This window comes from Ranitomeya variabilis, chromosome 7, assembly GCF_051348905.1.
Source record: "Ranitomeya variabilis isolate aRanVar5 chromosome 7, aRanVar5.hap1, whole genome shotgun sequence".
NCBI classification, from domain to species: domain Eukaryota; kingdom Metazoa; phylum Chordata; class Amphibia; order Anura; family Dendrobatidae; genus Ranitomeya; species Ranitomeya variabilis.
The window spans coordinates 56,833,749-56,854,001 of NC_135238.1; the positions used below are offsets into that span (position 1 = coordinate 56,833,749).

General features: G+C 48.6%; 1 protein-coding gene across 2 annotated transcripts in view; it reads left to right on the forward strand.

The window, feature by feature from the left end:
* Positions 1-10,246: 10,246 nt before the first annotated feature.
* Positions 10,247-20,253, forward strand: part of SNX29 (sorting nexin 29) — a 565,512-nt gene continuing 555,505 nt past the window's right edge. The window contains exon 1 of one of the 2 annotated variants that reach the window (XM_077275156.1): positions 10,247-10,389. In XM_077275156.1, coding sequence (XP_077131271.1) covers positions 10,383-10,389 — 7 coding nt within the window. In that variant the 5' untranslated portion in view covers positions 10,247-10,382. The remainder of the gene's footprint in view (positions 10,390-20,253) is intronic. The other variant, XM_077275157.1, reaches the window with a different exon arrangement.

Consider the following 20,253-nt stretch of genomic DNA (forward strand, 5'->3'; position numbering starts at 1 on the left):
GGGCTTACTCCAGCCACAACGTTATTCCCAATTCCCATGATTATTTGTCTGATGAAGGTCTTAATGACCGAAACGTTACATTGAAATATACTGGGACATGAAATAAACATTTGCATTAAGAAAATTTCTCTTTGAGTGCCGGATTTTTTGTACATATGTCTGAATTGGGACTGGCAACCCTCATCTGTGCACCAATTATATCTAAGGAGTGACGTGTTATCTTTTTGGAATACGTGGTACTGTAAACCAGATGGAAAACTGCTGTGAATCCGCAGCGGCCAATCCGCACCGTGTGCACATAGCCTGAGAGTGAGAAAGAGGCCAGAACGAGGCTCCCACAGACTCACACTGATTAGTGACCTCTGCGCTGCTCCATGAAACACTGGAGCCTCGGACAGGTCACAAACTGCAGGAGACGGAGCCGAGCGGAGACAAAAACAGATGAAAACGCCGGAAGGTGAGTATCAGACGGGGCAGGGGACGCGGATTTTCAGCACCGCTCCAGCAATGAAATAAAAAATAATGCCGGAGTGGTGCTGTAAATGTGATGCAGCTCTTGGTTACTGTATGCGGCTCCTAATACTAATACTCATAAAAGACCCAGGTGGTCCGTATCAAAAGCCCCCGACCCCCCCATCTCCAGCCTCCCCAGACAGCAAATATTACATGATGGAGTACATATAATATCATAACAAAACATTATAATATTCAGCCCCCAGTGACTTGCCCCCCCCCACTTCAGCCCCAATACCCCCATCATCTCACATCCACCTCCTCAGTGCCCTGTCCCACCTCACCCACCTTCAAACAACACCCAAATGGTCTCAGTGCATTTACCCCCCAGTGTCCTGTCTCCCCTCCCCCACAATACCCCCATGGTCTCACATTCAGAGTACCCTGTTCCCCCTCACTTTCAGCCCCCCAATACCCCTACGGTCTCACAGTGACATACCTGAATTTAATAAACCTAATAAGTTCCATCCCCACTTACTGATAAAAGTTGGCAGGCAGGACCAGGAAGTGTCTAGGTGAAATGCAAGGTGGGCACTAGGACCCAGTGTGCCTGAGCCAATCCCAGCGTGCACAGAGGGAAGAAAACTGCAGCCAGGGAAAAGCTTCATGATCAGGTCAGACGGGCGAAACCATTCACTGCAGGGGGGAGACTCTGCAGCCGGCCACTGTGCTAATAGCCAGCGTGCAGAGTCTCCGTCTGACAGGAGCAGACATTATACTGCTCTCCTCCTATGCTGCGTTCTGCCTCCTCACAGAAGTGGCCCTGGCTCCCGGTGGGCCCCTTCATGTGACAGGGCCCGGGCGATGGCCCCCTCTGCCCCCCCAGTAGCTACGCTACTGTGCTGATATAAAAGTTATCTACATAGCGGTGATAACCTTGATCCAGCAGTGGTTGCGCCAAATCCCACACAATTTTCCCATTCAGTCCCAGGACAGGGGGTTGAATCAGGGTGTCCTTCCCCTCATAAGCCCTAAATTTGTGGGCGTACCCTGAAGTGCAGCTTAATTCCATACCTAGCCTTCTTTCTGGGCAGGGATTGCTGGAATTTGAGCCTCTCCTTGAAATGGATTACGGACTCATCCAAGCAGATGTCCCTTTGGGGGTTGTACACCTCAGCAAACTTGAGCAATCAAGTACTGATCAGCGCTTGGCAGCAAAATGTGGGGAGAGGTGGGAGAATTAGGAAAGATCAGGCAAGGATCAGGAACTCTTCTTTCTTCTTCAGCAGAATCAGCAGCAGCACCAGCAATCACAGTGATGGCACAGACTTATGTGGCAACAGAAGGCCCAGCATGGCGCACAGAGCGACACAGTGACTGCCCTGCACAAATCCGCAGCTAAAATGTGACCGCCCTGTACGTCATCAGTGCACATGTGAGATCTGATTGGTGATCGTTGATTGCACCAATCAGAGCTGGCCTTCGAGACGCCATGATTGCTAGGTTCCAGCCTATGATGAGCGCTCTTATAGCACCAATCCTAGGTTGGACATCAGTGTTTCAGGCAATCTGATTGCCTCAAACACTGAGAAGCGCTGCGGTTGGCTGTTCAAGATTGAACAGCCAACCACAGTAATCGTAGGGGGGATCGCTTCCCCTTGGGACGAAGACACCATATTCCTTGCTGTGAGAAACAGCAGGGACAATTATGCGATCAACGCACGTCTAGTCCCTGTGGTCACATGATTGACATGACATATACATGCTGCTAATGCCAAGAAGAGGTTAACTGCATTATGCTTTAGCCACTTTAGAGGGCGCCATCTCATTATTTGGACTAATCTTAGTGATGAGCGAGTATACTCGTTGCTTGGGTTTTCCTGAGCATGCTCGGGTGATCTCCGAGTATTTGTTAGTGCTCGGAGATATAGTTTTCATCGCCTCAGCAGCATGATTTACGGCTTCCAGATATGCTGAATACATATGAGGAATGCCTGTTTGTTAGGGAATTCCCACATGTATTCAGCCTGTCCAGCAGTCGTAAATCATGCAGCTGAGGCGATGAAAACTATATCTCCGAGCAATAACAAATACTTGGAGATCACCCGAGCGTGCTCGGGAAAACCCGAGCAACAAGTATACTCGGTCATCACTACTAATCTACCATTTTCAGATTGTTAAATGATTTTAGATTGCCATGTTCCCCAGACATTGTTTAAAGAGGAGAGTAAGAGCAAGAAAGGAAAGAAATACTTCAACGAAGTCCAATAGGGAGGCAGTTTTAGCTTAAAAATTGCACAACTGTAGAACTTTTCCAAAAACATACAGTCTTTGGTCTCTCCACCTTTCTTGGTGCACTTGAGCACGTGTCGATACGAGGCATTACACAGACTCACTTGTCTCCAGTTCCAGTGAGACCTACATACACACGTTGATACGTGTAGCTGCTCTCTCCATAAGATGCTTTTTTGTCTGTACACTGCATACTCTCATGATGCCCACTTGCACAATTGGATGGGCCAGTTCAGATAAGTTTGCGTTCCATCTCAACTCTGCGCTCCCAGACAGTTGGCTCTTACAGATCCTTCATGCATTCGTCCTTCACTTCCCCACACCCTTGCTCCTATCTCCTGTTGGGGAGACATTTCCTTAAGGCTGGGGTCACACAGACATGCGAAATAATCGGACTGATTATGCTAATGTCATTCGGATCAAACTTTGTCAGAAAGCGAGCCCAATACCATGAGGGATTTCGAGATTCAAATCCGCGCTGCCAAGTGTCCGATCAAAGACAAAAGTATGGTATGATTATGGTTTATTTCGTCAATGCGTTTAAAGGATTACAAACCTCTTCATCAGGACAAAACCACCTAAAGTGAGCCGAGTGTCACCTTACGTTGATCCAGATTCTCTTGCATGAAAGAATTGTATCACAGGTGCGGCGAAGATGGAGACCGTAATTTTCAATTTCTCTGTGTTCACGGTAATAGGACTACACTCGGATGACAACAGAGTGCTATCTGATTTTTCACACACATCCAAAGATGGGTGCACGTGATACGATCATCAGATCACTCGCGGCATACTGCGATTATTTTCTCATGCCGAATTAGCATGTGAAAAAAAAGTCACAGCTCTGAGCTGCTCCATAGCATAATATTGGGCAGAGTGCTATCCGATAAAACATCACAAAGCACTCGTGTGAGCAAGTCGAAAGAGCGGCCTCTTCCAGCTCTCCTTTTCCAGGGTCAGTCACAAAGAAGATATACCCTCTGTAACCTGGGGCAGCACATAGTTCAAGATGTTCCCACTGCTTACCTGCTAGCCACTACTCTCTAACATGGCTAACATGGCTCTCTGCTCCCTACACTGGAGTCCTGTATCTCACACAGGTCAGGAGACTGATTTAGTCCGGCAGGGACAGGATTGACATTGTTTCTCCACTGCAATAGAGGGCGAGACCCGAATTATTCCCCCTTGTTACAGCCAGATAAGTGTATTTTGTTCTTACAAACGAGCTTCTCTGTATTGGAAGTATGTCTCCTGATGAACCTATACAGGGGAAACGCGTCGAGAAAATAACATACTTGTATATATGAACGAAATGGTATCAGTTTAATTATGTCACTTTATTTTGGTGGATTTTTTTGCACTATTTTTGCACTTTATTGCTGTTTTTCTTTCACCACTACCTGCCTCATTATATAATATTAGGGAGAGTTTGGGACAGTCGACTAGAGCGGGGGCGCCATTTGCGCAGGAACCTAGGGTGCCTACCTCCGCAGGCAGGTAGGGTGAAGGTAGGTTAAAAATAGGGGTACAGGCTTACCTATTAGAGGTCATGAATAATAGTGCATTGCATTTTTTTAGTGTGTGTCTGATTTACTAACACACTAGCGCACTAGCCTGTATATTATTATCATTTTCCCCTTTTTTTCTATCTATTTAAGTGCAATATCTGGTGCTAAGCACTTTTTTAGTGACAGATTAATGTTTGTCTGTTATGTATGGTCTGCTGGATGGTTAAGTATCTATCTTCTACACTACAGGGCCCAATAGGGTCAGTTAGGATCAGACTACGTGGAGCAGGGGCGCCATTGCGCAGGTTTAATAGGGTGCCAACCTCTGCTGCCAGGTAGGGCACAGATAGAGGTTTGGTAGGGAGATAGTGCACCCTGTAACTTTTTCAGCAACCATATGAGTTTTAGATCGTGAATGCTATAAAGTGTTTTATTCATATTAATTAAATGTTAAGTTTTATTAGTTATTGTCTTCATTTTCAAATAGTGTCTTTGTTTCGGTGAAATACGTGATACGATCATCAGATCACTCGCGGCATACTGCGATTATTTTCTCATGCCGAATTAGCATGTGAAAAAAAAGTCACAGCTCTGAGCTGCTCCATAGCATAATATTGGGCAGAGTGCTATCCGATAAAACATCACAAAGCACTCGTGTGAGCAAGTCGAAAGAGCGGCCTCTTCCAGCTCTCCTTTTCCAGGGTCAGTCACAAAGAAGATATACCCTCTGTAACCTGGGGCAGCACATAGTTCAAGATGTTCCCACTGCTTACCTGCTAGCCACTACTCTCTAACATGGCTAACATGGCTCTCTGCTCCCTACACTGGAGTCCTGTATCTCACACAGGTCCTCTGCAACTGACAATGTCCAGGGGTAAACACAGCCCCTAAATAATCTCTTGTCGGTCACACACTATGCCTGCCAAGCCTATCTTCTCTTTGTTACCTGGAAAACACACACCTGTAAGAGGTTGTCCACTAGTCAGACAACCCCTTCTCAATTACTATATTCCGCCATGTAAAATGCCTTTTCTCACCTCCAGTGCTGATTTCGTTCTAGCGATGCGGGCACTGGGGCTCCCGTGACACTGTTATGTTATGTGAGCCCTGCAGCCAGTTAGCAGCCACTTCACTCTCACTTTCTTCAGACAAAACTGACATCCGGAGCAGCAGCAGTTCTGAATTTGGATGTCAGTTTGATCCAAAAGAAGTGAGAGTAACATGGTCACTGATTGACTGCAGGGCTCATGTGACATAAGGGCACAAGAACCCCCGGCGCTGACATCGGAGGAGAGTACAGGCTGTTTTTATTTTACATGTGGGAATATAGTAATTGAGAAAGGGTTGTCCAAGTCGGGGACAACCTCTTTAATTCTTAAGTTGCTGTAGCATTAGCATGACCTGGTATTCCTCGCAGGCTCATTGAATGCATTGCTGGAAAATTAACAGATAATTAAAATATAAACAAGTTCATGAGAGCTGAAAACACATAAATCTCACAGGTCATCATCATTCTGTGGTAATAAAATGAAATAATAGCAGATAAAAACATACAGTGCAACCCAACAACGCAAAGTCATAGGGGAGACATGCACAACGTAATAGTAACAAACCAAATGGTAAGAGTCCATCTTCACCCTTTTATAAAAGGGCTGTAGACACTATTATGCATTACAGAAAAAGAGCGAGGTGTGCCAGCCAACGCTTGCCATGTATGGTGACATGTTCCACCACAACCATTGCTACTTGCCCCAATTCTTCACTTTTCTGCTAAAAAAAGGAAAAAAATAACATTAATAATAAAATTTCCAATGTTTAGGCCATGGGAAGAATGAACCACATGTGGCAACTTCAGGAAACACTGCATACTGCTCTTTATAGGAAAATAAATAGAGGCGCACAACAGGAAAAAATGATAAGTAGGAGACAGACGTTCTGGTAGACCACTTGTCACCGGTTTACTGCAACAAAGGAGTCAGAAGACCGCAGTGTCTGATTTATCCTACTCCTGCATTGGTTAGAAGCACTTCACCTTCTTATTAGTGTACATTTCTTTGGGCAGTGCAGGGGTTAATCTGCTCTGTTAATAGCTCCTAGTGCTAAGCCTCTCAGCTGTGCACTGTTAGCCACTCCAATCTCCTATATATCCCGGGCTAGCACTCATTGTCAGAGCTACCTTATCCTGTATGGCTGGAGGTTGTTATTGGATAAAGGCATTTGGTGGATTTATCTGTGACTGTTGCTAGATTTTGAGTTTGTGATAATTACTCTTTTTCTCCTACTTTCATTTAACCCCTTCTCCACTTTTAGTGTGTATATTTGTATGTTTCGGATTTTTCGTTACCCGTTTGTATTACCTTTTTTGTCTGGTTGGTGTACTATGGTATGTACACAATTACTACCTGGGTGGGAGAAGAGTACAGACTGAGGGCAGAATCGGGAGCTAAGGCAAGGTACGTGGCCCCGGAGCCTTCACCATCAGAAGTAATCTGGGGAGCAGGGCGAGTTAGGGCACCCCTAGCGTTAAGGACAGACAGGGAAGGAGGCCCTGGTCCCAGGACACCCAACAACAGAGTGACACAACACTGCTGTGAAAAGGAGTAGTTCCACGTGTGGTGATACTTCAAGTAGCTTATATTAATGCGTTTCGGGTTTGTACCGAACCCTTTCTCAAAACTTAACTACAAGTGAAGTGGACTTAGGGTACTCCAGGAGATGGTAAATTGTGCATGTAGATACTGTAATATATTGCCATAGCAGTGTACTTATCACGTTTCTTAGTTCTGATTAAGAAAAATCTTTATGATTCAGCATACCAAAGAAATGTTGGAGCAGTTTTGGGAAGGCCCCTTAAACGACTGTCCCCGTATACAAAACAAGGTCCATAAAGGCACGGTTGGGTGAATTTGGTGTGGTAGAACATGACCAACCTGCACAAAGCCCAGACCTCTGACCTCAACCCCACCTTTCAGATCACGTAGCACAGAGATTGCCAGCCACGTCCTCTCATTCTGACCTCATTAATGTTCTTGTGGATGAATGGGCAAAAAATTCCACAGATACAGTACATTCCAAAATGTTGTAGAAATTCTTCCCAGAAGAGTATAAATTATAGTTGTACAGGGGGAAACCAACTCCATAATAAAGTCTATGGATTTAGACTGGGAGGTCATGAAGGCTCCTGTAACTGTAATGTAGAGGTGCAAATTTATTTTTCCCTTATATTGTATATCATAATTAAGAAATCTAAGGACTGAAGGGTAAGTGGAGAACAAAAACTAAAAAGCTATAATACTAATTTACAAAAGCCCAAAAAAGAGAAAGGAGAGGGAAAGTCCAGAATAAAAAGTAACCAATTTTATTAAACACATAATTTAAAATAACAGTATATACACACACAAGTATAATGAAAATGACAGACATGGATAGTGTGGAACAAAGATGCAAAGTGGCCGCACTCCATGGCAAACAGCTGTGCACTATGTAAGATAGAAGTTATCAAGGCAGGAGAATAACAGCAGACAGAAAAAGCAAGTCAATTGCAAACTTGATTGTTTTCACGCTGTCATCCCAAAAGTAAAAATGATTTTAGCCCCTAAACCATGCATTCTCAAATTAAAAAATGTCCCCAAAGGTGGACAGCACCTAGAAGGGAATATTCCCAAAATTGAAAATGATTCCCCATCCATTAAACACTCTGTTCCAGAGAACCAATCAGGCTCTGCAGAGCCCCGTCTTGACTGTAGAAGAGGTGCACACACTGAACGGTTCTGACCTTTACAAACTTCATTGTCAATAGGCCGGCCAAACTGCATCGTTCTTGAGACCATCTCTGGCAGTCCCATTGAAAATGGAGCAGACGTTGAGTGTAAGCATCGCTGCCCTATTCCAGAGGAGGCTCTGCAGAGCTTGGCTCCATCCTAGGAACACCGCATTACACCATAGAAGAGAATCCTACTTTTATCAGACTGTAACATAAAGAAAACTTGAGAATGAAAAGTTGTCACATGACCGCTGCAGTCAATCAGCAGCCATAGATCAGCTACAGCTTTCATTACAGTCTGCCCCATGCACCCGCCTATCACACAGTCTGCACTCACCATGCACCCCTCTCTCACACAGTCTGCACTCACCATGCACCCCTCTATCACACAGTCTGCACTCACCATGCACCCCTCTATCACACAGTCTGCACTCACCATGCACCCCTCTATCACACAGTCTGCACTCACCATGCACCCCTCTATCACACAGTCTGCGCGCACCATGCACCCCTCTATCACACAGTCTGCACTCACCATGCACCCCTCTATCACACAGTCTGCACTCACCATGCACCCCTCTATCACACAGTCTGCACTCACCATGCACCCCTCTATCACACAGTCTGCACTCACCATGCACCCCTCTATCACACAGTCTGCACTCACCATGCACCCCTCTATCACACAGTCTGCACTCACCATGCACCCCTCTATCACACAGTCTGCACTCACCATGCACCCCTCTATCACACAGTCTGCACTCACCATGCACCCCTCTATCACACAGTCTGCACTCACCATGCACCCCTCTATCACACAGTCTGCACTCACCATGCACCCCTCTATCACACAGTCTGCACTCACCATGCACCCCTCTATCACACAGTTTGCCGCCCTCTACACAGTTTGCCCCTACCATGCACTCCTCTAAAACAGAGTATGTGCCTCCATGTACCCCTCTATTACACAGTCTTCCCCTATGCACCCCTCTATACAGTCTACGCCCCCTTCCACTCCTCTATTACACAGTCTGCACCCCCATGCACCCCTCTATTACACAGTCTTCCTCTATGCACCCCTCTATACAGTCTGCGCCCAATTTCACCTCTCTATTACAGTCTGTGCCCCCATGTGCCCCTCTATTAGTCTTCCCCTATGCACCCCTCTATACACAGTCTGTGCCCCCATGCACCCCTCTATCAATCAGTCTGCCCCATACACCCCTCTATGCAGTCTGCGCCCACTACACACCATTCTATTACACAGCATGCGCCCATGCACTCCTCTATTACAGTCTGTGTCCCCATGTCCCCTTCTATTACAGTCTGACCCCCATGCACCCCTCTACACAGTCTGCGCTCACTACGCACCCCTCTATTAGTCGGCCCCCATGCATCCCTCTATTACAGTCTGTGTCCCCATGTCCCCTTCTATTACACAGTCTGCACCCCCCCATATCATCCTCTATTACAGTCTGAGCACCCCATGCACCCCTCTATTACACAGTCTGTCCCCCATGCACCCCTCTATTACAGTCTGCGCCCCCATACACCCCTGTATTACACAGTCTGCACCCCTCTATTACAGTCTGCGCCCCCATGCACCCCTGTATTATACAGTCTCCGCCCCATGCACCCCTCTATTACACAGTCTGCGCTCCCCATGCACACCTCTATTACACAGTCTGCCCACATGCACCCCTCTATTAGACAGTCTGCGCCCCCACGCACCCGTATTACACAGTCTCCTTACCCCTCTATTACAGTCTGCGCCCCCACGCACCCCAAAATTACAATGTGCCCCCATGTGCCAATCTCTTTTACACAGTCAGCGCCCCCCATGCACCCCTCTATTAGTCTGGACTCCCCATAGACCCCTCTATTACACAGCCTGCGCTCACCATGCACCCCTCTATTACAGTCTGCACCCCCCATGCACCCCTCTATTACACAGTCTGCGCCCATGTCCCCTCTATTACACAGTCTGCGCCCATGTCCCCTCTATTACACAGTCCGCACCCCCATGTCCCCTCTAGTCTCCGCCCCCCATGCACCCCTCTATTACACAGTCCGCACCCCCATGTCCCCTCTATCACACCCCGCTCATTACCCATCACAGTACAGCGCTCTCCTTCTCCTGCTCCTTCACTGACATTTTGGCGTCTTCTTCTCCCAGGGAAACCACCAATTCTTCCGGCTCCCTCTGGCTCCTCCCACCCGCCCTGGTCACATGGCCGTGACGTCACATCAGGTCCTCCAGCACTGCTAGCGCTCAGCTTTTCCAGGCTTCCTCTCCGGGGCGGAGCCGCGCTCTCCGGTGCTGTCACTGGTGTTTATTTACCTCGCAGTGCCTGCAGCCTGGGACAATGAGCGGTGAGTGGCGGGGTGGAGGGGCCGTGGCCTCTGAGTAGTGGTCCTGGCCGTGGTGCCTCAGTACAGCCCTGCTCACAGGAGCCTCACCTGCTGCTGCTGGCACTACTTTCTCCACACGGGAGACCCCATTACATTGCGCAGGGGTCTCTGGGTGTGTGGAGAGTAGTAATAAGCTGGGCAGGAGCCCTGAGAGATATCAACACATGGGGATCAGTGGGGATGTCCCTGCCCTCCTAGGGAAGGGATCAGTGGGGATGTCCCTGCCCTCCTAGGGAAGGGATCAGTGGGGATGTCACTGCCCTCCTAGGGAAGGGATCAGTGGGGATGTCACTGCCCTCCTAGGGAAGGGATCAGTGGGGATGTCACTGCCCTCCTAGGGAAGGGATCAGTGGGGATGTCACTGCCCTCCTAGGGAAGGGATCAGTGGGGATGTCACTACCCTCCTAGGGAAGGGATCAGTGGGGATGTTACTGCCCTCCTAGGGAAGGGATCAGGGGGGATGTTACTGCCCTCCTAGGGAAGGGATCAGTGGGGATGTTACTGCCCTCCTAGGGAAGGGATCAGTGGGGATGTCACTGCCCTCCTAGGGAAGGGATCAGTGGGGATGTCACTGCCCTCCTAGGGAAGGGATCAGTGGGGATGTCACTGCCCTCCTAGGGAAGGGATCAGTGGGGATGTCACTGCCCTCCTAGGGAAGGGATCAGTGGGGATGTCACTACCCTCCTAGGGAAGGGATCAGTGGGGATGTTACTGCCCTCCTAGGGAAGGGATCAGTGGGGATGTTACTGCCCTCCTAGGGAAGGGATCAGTGGGGATGTTACTGCCCTCCTAGGGAAGGGATCAGTGGGGATGTCACTGCCCTCCTAGGGAAGGGATCAGTGGGGATGTCACTACCCTCCTAGAGAAGCGATCAGTGGGGATGTTACTGCCCTCCTAGGGAAGGGATCAGTGGGGATGCCACTGCCCTCCTAGGGAAGGGATCAGTGGGGATGTTACTGCCCTCCTAGGGAAGGGATCAGTGGGGATGTTACGGCCCTCCTGGGGAAGGGATCAGTGGGGATGTCACTGCCCTCCTAGGGAAGGGATCAGTGGGGATGTCACTGCCCTCCTGGGGAAGGGATCAGTGGGGATGTTACTGCCCTCCTGGGGAATGGATCAGTGGGGATGTTACTGCCCTCCTGGGGAGGGATCAGTGGGGATGTTACTGCCCTCCTGGGGAAGGGATCAGTGGGGATGTCACTGCCCTCCTGGGGAAGGGATCAGTGGAGATGTTACTGCCCTCCTGGGGAAGGGATCAGTGGGGATGTCACTGCCCTCCTGGGGAAGAGATCAGTGGGGATGTTACTGCCCTCCTGGGGAAGGGATCAGTAGGATGTTACTGCCCTCCTGGGGAAGGGATCAGTAGGATGTTACTGCCCTCCTGGGGAAGGGATCAGTAGGATGTTACTGCCCTCCTGGGGAAAGGATCAGTAGGATGTTACTGCCCCCTGGGGAAGGGATCAGTAGGATGTCACTGCTCTCCTGGGGAAGGGATCAGTGGGGATGTTACTGCCCTCCTGGGGAAGGGATCAGTGGGTATGTTACTGCCCTCCTGGGGAAGGGATCAGTGGGGATGTTACTGCCTTCCTGGGGAAGGGATCAGTAGGATGTTACTGCCCTCCTGGAGAAGGGATCAGTGGGGATGTTACCTCCCTCCTGGGGAAGGGATCAGTAGGATGTTACTGCCCTCCTGGGGAAGGGATCAGTGGGGATGTTACTGCCCTCCTGGTGAAGGGATCAGTGGGGATGTTACTGCCCTCCTGGGGAAGGGATCAGGTGGGATGTTACTGCCCTCCTGGGGAAGGGATCAGTAGGATGTTACTGCCCTCCTGGGGAAGGGATCAGTGGGGATGTTACTGCCCTCCTGGGGAAGGGATCAGTGGGGATGTTACTGCCCTCCTGGGGAAGGGATCAGTGGGGATGTTACTGCCCTCCTGGGGAAGGGATCAGTGGGGATGTTACTGCCCTCCTGGGGAAGGGATCAGTAGGGATGTTACTGCCCTCCTGGGGAAGGGATCAGTGGGGATGTTTCTGCCCTCCTGGGGAAGGGATCAGTGGGGATGTTACTGCCTTCCTGGGGAAGGGATCAGTGGGGATGTTACTGCCCTCCTGGGGAAGGGATCAGTGGGGATGTTACTGCCCTCCTGGGGAAGGGATCAGTGGGGATGTTACTGCCCTCCTGGGGAAGGGATCAGTGGGGATGTTACTGCCCTCCTGGGGAAGGGATCAGTGGGGATGTTACTGCCCTCCTGGGGAAGGGATCAGTGGGGATGTCACTGCCCTCCTAGGGAAGGGATCAGTGGGGATGTCACTGCCCTCCTAGGGAAGGGATCAGTGGGGATGTTACTGCCCTCCTAGGGAAGGGATCAGTGGGGATGTTACTGCCCTCCTAGGGAAGGGATCAGTGGGGATGCCACTGCCCTCCTAGGGAAGGGATCAGTGGGGATGTCACTGCCCTCCTAGGGAAGGGATCAGTGGGGATGTTACTGCCCTCCTGGGGAAGGGATCAGTAGGGATGTTACTGCCCTCCTGGGGAAGGGATCAGTGGGGATGTTTCTGCCCTCCTGGGGAAGGGATCAGTGGGGATGTTACTGCCTTCCTGGGGAAGGGATCAGTGGGGATGTTACTGCCCTCCTGGGGAAGGGATCAGTGGGGATGTTACTGCCCTCCTGGGGAAGGGATCAGTGGGGATGTTACTGCCCTCCTGGGGAAGGGATCAGTGGGGATGTTACTGCCCTCCTGGGGAAGGGATCAGTAAGATGTTACTGCCCTCCTGGGGAAGGGATCAGTGGGGATGTTACTGCCCTCCTGGGGAAGGGATCAGTGGGGATGTTACTGCCCTTCTGAGGAAGGGATCAGTGGGGATGTCACTGCCCTCCTGGGGAAGGGATCAGTGGGGATGTTACTGCCCTCCTGGGGAAGGGATCAGTGGGGATGTTACTGCCCTCCTGGGGAAGGGATCAGTGGGGATGTCACTGCCCTCCTAGGGAAGGGATCAGTGGGGATGTCACTACCCTCCTAGGGAAGGGATCAGTGGGGATGTTACTGCCCTCCTGGGAAAGGGATCAGTAGGGATGTTACTGCCCTCCTGGGGAAGGGATCAGTGGGGATGTTTCTGCCCTCCTGGGGAAGGGATCAGTGGGGATGTTACTGCCTTCCTGGGGAAGGGATCAGTGGGGATGTTACTGCCCTCCTGGGGAAGGGATCAGTGGGGATGTTACTGCCCTCCTGGGGAAGGGATCAGTGGGGATGTTACTGCCCTCCTGGGGAAGGGATCAGTGGGGATGTTACTTCCCTCCTGGGGAAGGGATCAGTGGGGATGTTACTGCCCTCCTGGGGAAGGGATCAGTGGGGATGTTACTGCCCTCCTGGGGAAGGGATCAGTGGGGATGTTACTGCCCTCCTGGGGAAGGGATCAGTAAGATGTTACTGCCCTCCTGGGGAAGGGATCAGTGGGGATGTTACTGCCCTCCTGGGGAAGGGATCAGTGGGGATGTTACTGCCCTCCTGGGGAAGGGATCAGTGGGGATGTCACTGCCCTCCTGGGGAAAGGGATCAGTAGGATGTTACTGCCCTCCTGGGGAAGGGATCAGTGGGGATGTTACTGCCCTCCTGGGGAAGGGATCAGTGGGGATGTTACTGCCTTCCTGGGGAAGGGATCAGTAGGATGTTACTGCCCTCCTGGGGAAGAGATCAGTGGGCATGTTACTGCCCTCCTGGGGAAGGGATCAGTGGGGATGTTACTGCCCTCCTGGGGAAGGGATCAGTGGGGATGTTACTGCCTTCCTGGGGAAGGGATCAGTGGGGATGTTTCTGCCCTCCTGGGGAAGGGATCAGTGGGGATGTTACTGCCCTCCTGGGGAAGGGATCAGTGGGGATGTTACTGCCTTCCTGGGGAAGGGATCAGTGGGGATGTTTCTGCCCTCCTGGGGAAGGGATCAGTGGGGATGTTACTGCCCTCCTGGGGAAGGGATCAGTGGGGATGTTACTGCCCTCCTGGGGAAGGGATCAGTGGGGATGTTACTGCCCTCCTGGGGAAGGGATCAGTGGGGATGTTACTGCCCCCTGGGGAAGGGATCAGTAGGATGTCACTGCTCTCCTGGGGAAGGGATCAGTGGGGATGTTACTGCCCTCCTGGGGAAGGGATCAGTGGGGATGTTACTGCCCCCTGGGGAAGGGATCAGTAGGATGTCACTGCTCTCCTGGGGAAGGGATCAGTGGGGATGTTACTGCCCTCCTGGGGAAGGGATCAGTAGGATGTCACTGCTCTCCTGGGGAAGGGATCAGTGGGGATGTTACTGCCCCCTGGGGAACGGATCAGTGGGGATGTTCCTGCTCTCCTGGGGAAGGGATTAGTAGGATGTTACTGCCTTCCGGGGGAGAACAGTAGTGGTCAGTTTGGATGTTCCATACTCTTGAGTAAGAGGTGATCTTTAATGATGTCACTGACCTCCTTGAGGAAGAGAATCAGATCTGCAGAGAAATGCCGCCTGGCAGGACTCACGGAAATCCAAGGCGCAGATTTTGTTTATCCTGTTCATGACCTGGCCGCTTTCTGTTTTTGTGTGATCGTATTTTCCCAACCTTCTTCTGAGAGCGATAATGTGTTTTATTTTTCCTTTCACATTACTATATGAGGTTTTCTTTCCTGGTGAGTTGTAGTTTATACGAGTACCATTGCAGGGTGCAAAATAATTTTGTATTTGATAGCTTGGACTTTTGCGGACACGGCAGTATTGAATATGGTTTTGTTAAAGGGGTTGTCCACCTTTTGGGACATTTTATTTTTATTATTTGGTTTCAGTAAATATTTTAAACTGGTTTTCTTTTACAGGCTCTCCATTTTCAACTTTGATGTGGTCTGTGGTCATAAATCAGCTGAGAGGAGCTTAGAAAAGGACAGATAAAAGTTATAAACTTCCCGTCATTTAATCTGAATGAGCTCACTGACAGATTCTCAGAGCTCATGCAAACATATAGTGAAACTTGTTCGGAGCACAGACTGCAATTTATGGACCGTGTGCCGGTCTCCCTACCAGGATTGGACAGCCTGTATGAGACCTGTGACCAGTCTGTACATTGCGGTCTATGCTCCGACCTAGTATCATGGACGTCTCCATGAGCCTTTAGTAGATTCTGCAGCCAGCAATAGACCGTGCGGCACAGAGACTATAGAAGTCACGTGGTCCAACATTATTTTTAGCCCCAAATGCATGCAATTAGGTAAAAAAATGTAGTTGCTGCTGTCAGTCTTAGGCCAGTTTCACACATCCTGATATTTCCATGTATTCGTGTGTTTGTGTGCGTAATACTTGCGGCACAGTTGTGGCAACCATGCACCGCCCATGTGCCGCATCTGTACTGGGCGCCAGGGAAGGGGCGCTACAGTAAGTGCTGTTACCTGGTGCTGAAGATGGCACTCATCATTCTCCCCTGCTCTGCCGGCAATCAGCGCGAGCAGGGAAGAATGTTGAGAGTTGTATTTAAGAGATAACAATGACAGCAGGCTTCAAGTGATGGGACTATTACTCCCATCAGCCTACACCTGCTGCCGCTAATAATAGTGACAGCAGGAGCTGCTGGTAGGAGTATTCCTCACCCGCCGCCTGCACAATAAATAAATAAATGAAACAAGCCGGCTTGGGTTCCCCTCTATTTTCTATAGCCACCCAGGCAAAACTCACAGGCCGGTAAGGGGCCATGTATAATAGCAGCCCGCAGCTGCACAGGAAAGTCACATCTATTAGATGCGACAATTCTGGTGCTTTGCCGGCTCTTCCCACTTGCCCTGTAGCGGTGGCAAGGGGGGTTAATATTTGTGGGGTTGATGTCACCTTTGTATTGTCAGGTGATATCAAGCCCACGGCTTAGTAATGGAGAGGCGTCTGTAAGACACCTATCAATTACTAATCCTTCAGTTGTATGGTAAATAAAAACACGGCCAGAATAAAGTCCTCTGTTAGAAATGAAACAAAACACTTCCATTTTTATTTAAAAATAGCAAACAGTTATACTCACCTAACACCTAATTTCACTGGAGCCCTCGTCTTCTGTAATAAAACTAAAATAAAAAACAACCATATCCCTCACCTCTCTGTCGTTCTGTCCCACGCCGTAATCCATGTTTGGGGATAAATAGTTTTCAACCTGGACAGTGCCAAGTCCAGGCTGAGAAAAACTGATGACTGAGCTGCTGCGAACGCAGCGTCACTGACCAGCTGTGACGTCATCGAGGTTACCGCCGGTCAGTGAGGCTGTGTTCCCAGCAGGGCTGAACTGTGGTGACCTCAGCACCGTGGGAAGAAGTCAGTGATGAGGTCACCGCAGTTCAAGCTCAGTGTCTTCACAGCAGATCACCGTGAGAATTTCTCGCCATGATCTGCGATGACCTTATGACTGACTTTTTCTCACTTTGTTGAGGTCACCACAGTTCAGCCCAGGTCTAAATCAGTGGCCCCTTACCAGTCTGAGAATACAGCCCTCAGCTGTCTCCTTTACCTAGGCTGGTTGTCAAAAATAGAGGGGACCTCACGCCATTTTTATACTTATTTATTTAAATAATTAAAAAAAAACAGTGTGGGGACCCCTCTATAGTTGATATCTAGCCTTGCTGAAGCTGACAGCTGAGGGTTGCCGCCCCCAGCTGTGAGTTGTGCCTGGCTGGTTATAGAAAATAGATTTGAATCCACGCCTGATTTTTTTTTTAAAGTTATTCATTTGTAGCGCAGGCGGCGGCTGATGAATACTCCCATCAGCCGCTCCTGCTGTCTCTTTTATCACTTAAATGTAACTTTGATCATTCTCCCCTGCTCGCGCCAATCGCCGACAGAGCAGAGGAGAATGATGAGAATGTGTTCAGCACCCGGCGCTGGGGAACAGCGCTTACTGTAGCGCTTCTTCCCTGGCGCCGGTGTGTGTCACACGGTTGACATCCAAGTGTGTTCTCCGTGTGTGGGACGTTTTGCGGCCCCTGCTGATGGTAAAAAAACGGACATGTCAGCGTGTTTTGCCCATGGATACACAGTCCATGGAAACACACTAAATTAGGAAAAATCCACCTCAAATGATCCCATAAAAATTGGTCCACTTTATTGAAAAACTTCTTTAAAATCTTGCTTACAGCGTAAATGTCACAACCACCAAGGCAGGGAGAGTTATATGGGCAGACGCCTTTCTAGCCTTGCGGCTCTTAATCCTTGCATGCAAGGCTGTAGGCCACTGTTACTGCCATCTTGGTACTCCCATGAAGCCTGGGCACAGGCTGGGCTTCGTATGAATCCTGAATTTAGCTAGGTTCAAGTTCCGAAGAGAACTAAAAAAAAGAATTAAAAAAAAAAGAAGAAGAAAGATTTGAAAATATAATAACTTGCAAAACAAACATTTTAATCACCATTTTCCCCATTAAAAATAAAGAAATTACAAAAAATAAAAATGTTTGTTATTGCTGCTTCAATAGTAGTCCGATCTATCAAAAACTACAGTAACTAATTTGGTAAAAGCTGTTAAGGGAAAAATAACTGCATTTTTCATGCACTACTCCTCCGTAAAGAAATGCAATAAAAAGTGATCGAAATGTTGTATGTACTTGAAATTGGTAGCGATAATACCGACAGCTAAAAACACAAAATAAAAAAGAACAACAAAACCTTCGCTCAGCTCAGTCGATGAAAAACTAGATAGATTGTGGATTTTAAAAAATGGTGACACAAACCAAAAATTATTATTTATTTATTTTTTCACCAGTTAAATAATAATAATAATAATAATAATAAAAAAAAAATCTATGCAAGTTTGGTATGTCTGGTATCATACTGATCTGGAGAATAATGATGCCAGGTCGTTTTTACCACAACATAAATGTTGAAAAACCAACCCCCCCCCCAAAAAAAAAAAAAAAAATAAAAAAAAAAATGGTGATTTTTTTTTTTTTTTTCACCGTTTAATCCAAATTACCATTTTTTCACTACATTGTTTGGTAAAATGAATGGAGTCGTTCAAAACTACAACTCGTCCTGCAAAACCAAGTACGACAATGTCGATGGAAAAATGTATGGACCCTTGAGAGAAGGGGAGGGAAAAATGCATATGTAAAAACGAAAATCTTCTGCCTCCTTTTTTTGCCATTGAAGTCATCGGGGGCAGAACTTCCAAGGCTGCTCCTTAGATCTCTACATGGTTGCTTGTAGCTCACCAGTTACATTTTACCGATAGTAAATTATTCTCTGGATATGATGACATCCTTGCTCTTTGTACTATGGACCCTTTTGTCTTTATTAGTTGTAACTTAGTATTTTTTGTACTGTGATCGTTCTGATTCTGTTCCTCCGTGACTTATTGTGTCTTATGTGAATGTTAACGTGTTGTCCTGTAGGGAAGAAGGGGATCCATGTGTATCGCCATGAGCGCCCCCTGCTGGCTGTGCCACTCCTAGATTTGTAGAATACCAAGGAACCAGCAGAAGGAAGTCAGAAGGAATTTGAAATTCCCCTCCTTGCTCTACATTTTTGGAAAGTACCTGTGTGTAATTGGAGCATTTATTTACCAGTAAAATCAAGATTTCCCTGCACTCTAAGGTGCAGAAATAGTCTGCCGCTTATTAACACAGGATAGTCTTACATTTGATAAGGCTGAGTAGACAAAAGCAGTCACAAAGCTCATCTGATCAGAGAATATATTCTATTGCTTAAAGGTAACCTGTAAGCCCCTAAGCCTGCCATATAACTGCTATAGTAATAAAGGGAACCTGATAGCTGCCCTAGTCCCCTTAGAGGGGTTGTCTGGTCCAAAAGGATAAGTCTGCAGTCCCTCTGTGTGACTGCAGACTTATGAATCCCCCCAGCGGATGCACTGTGGGGATTCGCTGGCTTCTGAGCTGGTACCGGCGGGTATGTATAAAGTATACATTCTCCCATCCAGTGGCGGTGGCTTCCCTCTCCATATACTTGCTGCAGGTTTTACAGGGGTGGGGGGGTCTGTCTCTCAATTCTCAGACCATACGCCGCACACTGCATCAAATTGGTCTGCATGGTTGTCATCCCAGAAGGAAGCTTCTTCTAAAGATAATGCACAAGAAAGCCCGCAAACAGTTTGCTGAAGACAAGGAAGCAAACAAGGACATGGATTGCTGGAACAATGTCCTGTGGTCTGATGAGACCAACATAAACTTATTTGGTTCAGATGATGTGAAGCGTGTGTGACTGTAACGAGGTGAGGAGTACAAAGACAATTGTCTTGCCTACAGTCAAGCATGGTGGTAGTAGTGTTATGGTTTGGGGTTGCATGAATGCTGCCGGCTGTGATGAGCTACAGTTCCATGAGAGAACATACTGAAGCAGAGCATGGTCCCCTCCCTTCAGAAACTGGGCCACAAGGCAGTATTCCAAAATGATAGTGACCCCAAACACACCTCCAAGATGATCACTGCCTTGCTTAGAAACTGAGGGTAAAGGTACTGGACTGGCCAAGCATGTCTCCAGACCTAAAACCTATAGGGCATCAATGGGGTATCTTCCTAAGGAAGATGGAGAAGTGCAAGGTCTCCAACGTCCACCAGCTCCGTGATGTCATCATGGAGGAGTGAAGAGGAGTCCAATGGCCACTGGTGAAGCTCTAGTGACCTCCATTCCCAAGAGAGTTAAAGGGAATCTGTCACCTCATATTTCGTATATAAGCTGCGGCCACCAGCATCAGGGGCTTATCTACAGCATTCTGTAATGCTGTAGATAAGCCCCCGATGTATCCTGAAAGATAAGAAAAACGAGTTATATTATACTCACCCAGGGGCGGTTCCGCTGCCATCCGGTCCGATGGGCGTCTCGGTCCGGG